Raw genomic sequence first — 7,500 nt, 5'->3', positions numbered from 1 at the left:
TCTAAAAATAATAAAGCTATGCTGGCTGCAGACTACTTAGACCATGTAAGCCTGGCAAATAACGAAAATATGCAAACCTCAGCCGTACATACCGTCTATTACGGTGTCTGACATTTGCAGACTGCACACGCCGCAGATCGCAGGCTGCAGACTAACCCTAAATCACAGGAAATCACAATTATTCAAAGCTAACCGTTTTAAAACGAGTTGTCAGACTTAAATACTGTTTACCACCGCTATTTCAAATGGATGCTTAGACTTAAATACTGTTTCTCAGTGCTATTTGTAGGCAGTCTGCAGTCTGCAAGTGCATGTCAAACACCGCAGCTAATGATGACTGAAACAAAATTGGTAATTGGTAGCTCTTTTAAGAACATACGTTGACATTTACTGCTCAGCTGGTTCAGTGAAAGGATTGCACCAGAAAAGCTAAAAGGGGAAGGGCAATCTGCTATTTTAAAATGTGATCTATCTGTTATGAAAACAGGAAAAATTTAAAGGACCTTCCAATATTCACTAATGACACAGTGAAAGAAAAGAAATGTAATGGGTTGCGAGTCCTATATGCCACAACTGCTATCTTTTACAATTTTAAGGTTGTCTTCTTTTCAAAGTTCGCCACTGAGAAAGTCATTTTTAACTTCACACTGGTAGATAGTCTCCTTCGCGGCCGGCCTTCGGAATGTCACGCAACGCTCCCCCTTGGGGGCGTGACATCCCGAAGGACGGCTGCGAAGGAGACTAGGTGGGAGACTGTTTGAAAGAATATTATTTCTCAAAAGAGACGCGTAAGTTCGCTGGACTGTGTGAGTTTCAGTTACGACTGTCTTCAGTTACTAGATGAAATGCTTTGGCACCTTTCTCAGGGTTTTCGTTTTAGGCCGGAGGCCGGATGTTTCATCCGGTGGTTTCCCATTCCATGTCCGGTACTTTGATGCCAATATTTGAGGGGTTTGTTTTATTTTATAATATAAATAATAATAATAAACTTTATTAAATTCTCCAACAATGGCTTTTCAGAACTTAATTACAAAATATTAAAAGTTCCTATGTACAATGCAAAAAGTATAATAAACGATAATAATAATGATAATAATAATAATAATAATAATAATAATAATAATAAAAGCATTTATAAGCGTTTGTTAAAAAACATTTGCTTATACGATCTTATAAAGACATTCAAATCTTGAATGTTCCTCATGTCATCAGGTAAATTGTTCCAAATTGTAGTAGCTCTATAGACGAATGCGCTCTGACCAGTTGCAGATTTGCACAAAGGGATCTTTAATTTAGATTTGCTCGTTGTATTACGTGAGTGACCGTCTGCCGATCGACAGATAAAGTTATCACTAAGATATTTAGGTGCTAAATCGTTCATACACTTGAACATCATCGTGGCATCTTTAAGCTTGTCTATAAATTCGACTGGTAACCAGCCTAACTCCTCAAAAATTGGTTAAACCTGATATGATCGTACTTTCTTGATGATGTGATAATGCGTGCACCAAAGTTCTGGACCTTCTGTAGCTTAGAAATGTTCTTCTTAGATGTACTACCCCATACACAGGAGCAATAGAAGAGTCTACTAAATACTAGAGCGTTCATTATAAAGGTTAGAGTCTTTCTGTCTAATGCATATTTCATGCGATTGATTTGGCTAAGGCTTGCAATACATTTAGAAACTGTCTGTGTTACATGCTCGTTAAATCTTGAACTTGAATCGATAACAACACCCAAATCCTTAGCAGAAGGCACCGGCAACAATTCTTTGCCAAGAAGCGATGCTTTGAAATTACTTGGCACCTTCTCAAGCATCTGACGTGTTCCAAATACTAGTAACTTAGTCTTATGGCGATATCGATTTATTAAGACTGTTTGAACAACACCAGGAGCCGGTTCCTGAAAGGTGTAATAACTCTATTCCAGGGATAAATGTGCCTTATTCCAGGAATAGCTATATCCCCGGAATAAATTCTGTTTTGTTAGAATAGCAGATTTATCCCTGGAATAACTGTTATGCCTGGTATAATTTATTCCTCCTTCCAGGAACCGGCCCCAGGCAGCGATATTTCTTAGGTCTTAGGTCTGAAAGCAGGGCCATAGCGGTACTAGCCTCCTTTAATGGAAATGTTAAATAACGTTTTGAATCGACGATTCCACTGAGCATACTCTTGGAATGCCAGGAAGGTCATACCCTGCGAGCAGTTGGTTTCTCCTACGCTTCCCTAGAGAGAAACCACTGCGAGCAAACGTTAGTTTCTTTGAGTGAGCCGCAGTCCAGCGCCAACGACGAATAAATTAAATTTGAACCGGTAAAACGAGTTAGTAAATTTGTTTTGGCGCTTGCACGTGCGTTCAGCTACGTAACTGCTGCGTTTGGGCGAGCCTGCTGTGTAGGGATTTCCCGCGAAATAAGACGAAGTGATGTCAAAAACATCACGTGGGGTGTGAGGTACTTCGCACATGCTCGATGGAAAATCAAACGGTTGCTCGCAGTGGTTTTTCTCTCGGGAAGAGTAGCAGAAACCAACTGTCTTCAGTGTAGGAAGCTCATTGATGTAGATGTTAAACAATGTCGGTCCGAGAATGGAGCCTTGCGGAACACCGTGTCCTATTGTACGATTGTCTGATAAATAGGTACCAATGCGAACTGACTGACATCTGTTCGATAGATAACTTCTAAACCATTCAATAGAATTTTTTGATATACCAAGATTATTATTATTATAATTTTTTTTTTTGCTTACTCAGTTAAAGAGAATTTGAGTGAACTCCAGACTTGTCTGGGAAACTGATTCTTGGGGTTCCAGAAACTCTGGAAACAGCGTGTCTAAGCGTTCAGGAGCCCATCCTGAAGCGTTCTATTTTTAAAATTTCTTTTGGGGGAGGGCATGCCCCCAGACGCCCCTAGATAGCTCGTGCCTTGGGGCGCCAAAAATGTCACGTCCGTTACTTTCAGAAATATGTCCGCTACTTTTACAAAACTGTCGAAAACCCTGCAGTTTCTTCTTTGAAGCTGTTTTAGCGTCACGCAATTGAGCGAGTTGAGAAAGCGTTGCGTAACTCTTAAAGAAATTTGGGCTATCCCAACGATGACATATTCCAATTTCAATGAGTCTCCTTGTGAGTTCTGCGAGATCCTTTTCACCCAGCTTTACAAGACGCAGTTCGACGCAATCTTATGCAGACTGGAAAAACTTGAAAAGAATGACAAAATATACAACTCAATGTAGAAAAATAATGGCATTTATCATTATTGTACGGAAACGCAGGAAACGAATACAAATATTCCACGATACTGTACAAAGAGTTATTTGTACACTTGGTGCTGACGTTTGCCCTACGCTCCATCTCTGTCACACGTTCTCGGTTTTCACTTGCTAAGAGTTTAGTGAGAAAAAGTTGGATAATAAATAGCTTATTAGATGTTTTGGTGTGTAGTATCGCTGAGTATTTCAATTCGTTGTTTGTATTTTTAGAGGGCTCGTCAAAATACAACACAACTTGTAATATGACACACTACAACATGTAATATCCCACTTACACTTACAGACTGTGTGTTTGTAAAATTTTACTTCAGCCCGATGCTAACGAAATCGTGAGAAAAAATCATCAGGCATAACAAGTGTCCTCACTTGTTTGGATTAATTCGTGTTTTTCCGGTGTAGTTTCCCATTATTTTGGCTTTTTTCGCCAATTAACTCCAGAGTCAAATGTAAACAGATTTCTATTTTTGTCGCATACTGTAAGTATAACGTCATGTTATGCGTTGCCTCTTGCTTTGTCTCCATGTAACAGCAGTTAACAGAAATATCCCAACATCTGTTGAGAATTTTCGATGGTCATCATGAGATCTTATCAGGACATAGGCTGAGACCGTGTTTGAAGTTTTTCCCTGGCAATGAGAAATTGATCTAGAAAACCCGTGTCCGCCGTTTGTGAATAACAGGCGTGAAGCAAACCTCTGAGTAGTGGGCCAGAATTAATATTTTTCTTCATTTTTTTCTCTTTCCGGGAAAATTCACTTTATTGATCCACTAAGACTTAAATCCATGTATATGTTTGCATGAACCAATTAGCGCTCTTGGGGTAAATGCCAAATTGACGTTGTACACAGGCGTTGGCTAGCTGGAAACTGATCTTGCTCAAATATCAATTATTAAATTCCTTCTTTTTTCAATAGCATTGATTACACAGAAAACGTAACTGCCGCTTTCTTCCATGTCTCGATAATTTACTAAGACGACTGATATAATTAGTTATTTCCCTCTGATGACGTAATTGCAATAACAGTATCAATATCACTCACTCGGTGATGCTGTATGAAGTTATGAAAATGCATGTCACTTTACATGATGCTCCGGTATAAACTGCGAAAGTTGTGCTTTTTATCCCAGCAGGGGCTCTCTATTTGTTGATTAATTAAACGATGCCCGCGCTACGTCCCCTCTCATTTATAATTAATAGTTCTTTTTGTTTTTTATTTAGAAATTACTTCGTTCTCTTTTTTTGCTGCAGTGTGAATGGTCACGAGTAAGTGAGTTCTTTAAAACAATGAGCCGTTTTCTTTTTAGTGTTCCTTTTCACAAGGTGATAAAAACGGAAATGATGCTGCAGTTGTACATCGACTAACAATGAATTTAACCATTCATGTCCGTGTCGTTGACAGTGAATGACGTCAATTTGCCAAGTGTGAAGCAAATGTCCATGATTACATGATAATTGTATCACTTGGTCACACTCCAAGTGATACGGTGGGCGTAATTGAAGGCTGTTAAGTTGGTAAAGCAAAATAACAAGAGTCGAAAGTCTTCTGCCTTTCTCCAGTTTCCATTTGGTTGGTTTAGTGTGATAACCCAATGGGCTGTGCAGTTTCTCACGGAGCAAAAAGCAAATCCAGCGTAAGTGAAGTTCTGCATGGAAGAATGACAGCGACCTCGACGGTCGATCGTGCTGAAAATGTTTATCTTAATCCAGTATTTTATCCGTGGATATGTAACATTGGTAGATTTATTTCAAAAGAGATGTCATACGTTTCCGTAATGTAATGGCAAGGTTATCAGCAATGACTCTGGAAGAGTCGAAGAAAGCCTGGACAGGAATCGAGTCTATGACGTCTGAGGACTTGTTTGCTATATTAATACGATTTCATATGAATGAGCGAACGTACGCATTGCTTGCTTTTTGCTATTCAATTTTTTGGTCGTTAAGCACTCGGTCCACACCTAAATCATGAAAATCATCGACGCTTCTGCACAGTTTAATGCACCAGGATTTTGAAGAGATAGTGACTCGGGGATACTCGGAAAAAATCCGAGTACTCCTCGGGTGAATAAAATGAACAGCTGTCATATGTTAACCTGAAGAGATTCCTTTATTTCTTGTTTATCTCTTTTAGTACCATCGTGAATATGCTCCATTTCGACAATTTAGATCCCAGCAGTATAGCGGGACACTTTCAAGTTCACATGAACCTTGTTAAAATGACAACAGGTCTGTGCTAGAGCACGTCGTAGGTTCGCCTACAAAGGAGCACTCGACTTTCTCCAAGTATCCCATTTCGTTCACCACTGAGGAGTAACATATAACATCTCTCATCATAGGATCGTGTAGGCCACGTTCTCTTCTCATGATGCCAATATTTGAGAAAAATGATAAGACATTAGTACATATTTAAGCCCATAAATTGCTGCCAAATGCTACTTTGTTCTATGTTGATGAGTCCCTCGTATTAAGAACCTCATAAAGAGCAAAGTTACACTCCCTGGTGACAGTATTAGTAATTCGTTTAAATTTAAAGACATCTTAAGAAATTTCTCATCGGATATTAATAAAGATTAAGAACAAAGAGTATATTTACCGTAGGTCAAATCAAATGCTTTTATTGATAAATATAAGGTTAAGTTACTGTTACATTAGTTTAGTACTTAAGATTAGGCATTTTACTTAAGTATTTTTATTATAATTATTTAATTGTAGGTCCCCCCTCGGCCATATGGCTGTTCATTTTTTAATCTGCATTACTAAATAATAGATTGATTGACTGACTGACTGACTGACTGACTGACAGACAGACAGACAGACAGACAGACTGGCAGACTGACTGACTGACTGACTGACTGACTGGCAGACTGGCAGACTGACTGACAGACAGACAGACAGACACACTGGCAGACTGACTGACTGAATGACTGACTCGCAGACTGACTGACTGACTGGCAGACTGGCAGACTGGCAGACTGACTGGCTGACTGCCTGATAAATTGATTGCTTGGTTGGTTGGTTGGTTGGTTGATGTGATGTCTGTAAACGGGATTGGAACGGAACGTAATATATACATATGCTGGAACGAGGCGGAATGACATCGCAATGAACAACCCGGCCGGTGGACAAACTGTAAAATGCACAATGTCAGTAGATTTGACCTCTTAGTCGATCTTGTTAGTATAACTTGCACCCTCACAAAATGAGAGTAAATCTCAGTATAGATTGGCCAAAGGCTCTGGTGAATACCATTGAAGCCGGATGGTCTTAGATTACAATTCAAATGCCAGCACTGTTACTTCGTTTGCCTTAATGATCATATTTTCACCAAGATATCCAACTTTAGTTGGTGCACCCACAAGTCAAGTAACCTCAAGCTCTTCTTGGTAGAAAAAATGTCGCGTTTTTTCCTTTTAGCCAATGGCCGGGTTTTCTGATTCAACCAATGCAACTGCACTAACTCAAATAAAGCTTTTGTGCAATCTGAGCTACATGTGTATGGTGGTTGCTTGTATTTGTAGGGTAGCATGGGCCCTATCCGAGCACAAATTCCTCAGTGGGACAAGGAAGCTGCCAGACTGCGTGAAGCCGTTCAAAGCAGTGATGAAGTCAGCATTGTCCGAGTCCTAGCAAGGTTTACAAACAAGCAGAGAAAGAAACTAATAAAGATTTACAAGGAAAACTTTAACGAGGTAAGAAAAGGGGTACTCATAGATAGCATGTGTTACCAACTGTGATACGTAGTGAGAAAGATATTGAGAAAACCTTAACTCGATCTGTCAAAGGTCGTTATTTTTGCGATTGCCTGCTTTTCTGGATAAAAGTGAGGTCACAGGCAGAGATGGAGCATAAAGTAAAAACTATTGACCCTGTTGCAAGAGCCTCGAACTTTGATTCGAGAGATCTTTGAATTTACCGTTGTGAGTCATTGAATCCGCAGTCATTCCATTGAATCTTCAGGCCCTTTGGTAAATACGATTTTTTGAAGTTATGTATTGATTCACTCTGACCGAAAGAAGCAAAGGCACGAAGAACTGGTTCGCTTCAAGCTATGCGGATACTTCCAGCTAGCAACGAGTTTTGGAATGGAGATTAACTAAATGTACTTCAGCTTAATTTGTGTTGCAAAGGAACCACTTTGACAAACACTGAATTGAACAAATCTGCACATATTTCGTTCTGGGACGAATTAAACGGCGACAAAATCAATTGATTTCAAGGCACTTTGTTCAA

At 39.5% G+C, this 7,500-nt stretch overlaps 1 protein-coding gene across 2 annotated transcripts in view; it reads left to right on the top strand.

Annotated features, from left to right (window-relative positions):
- Positions 1 to 7,500, top strand: part of LOC137978828 (annexin A13-like) — an 18,714-nt gene that overhangs the window by 909 nt on the left and 10,305 nt on the right. The window contains exons 1-2 of one of the 2 annotated variants that reach the window (XM_068825920.1): positions 4,741 to 4,904; positions 6,789 to 6,959. In XM_068825920.1, the coding sequence (XP_068682021.1) occupies positions 4,863 to 4,904; positions 6,789 to 6,959 (213 nt within the window). In that variant the 5' untranslated portion in view covers positions 4,741 to 4,862. Of the gene's footprint in view, positions 1 to 4,740; positions 4,905 to 6,788; positions 6,960 to 7,500 lie in introns of those variants that run through there. The other variant, XM_068825921.1, reaches the window with a different exon arrangement.

Source organism: Montipora foliosa, chromosome 12 (assembly GCF_036669935.1).
Source record: "Montipora foliosa isolate CH-2021 chromosome 12, ASM3666993v2, whole genome shotgun sequence".
Classification (NCBI taxonomy): domain Eukaryota; kingdom Metazoa; phylum Cnidaria; class Anthozoa; order Scleractinia; family Acroporidae; genus Montipora; species Montipora foliosa.
The sequence above is the reverse complement of the archived record's forward strand: the minus strand, read 5'-3'. Positions and strand labels throughout refer to the sequence as shown.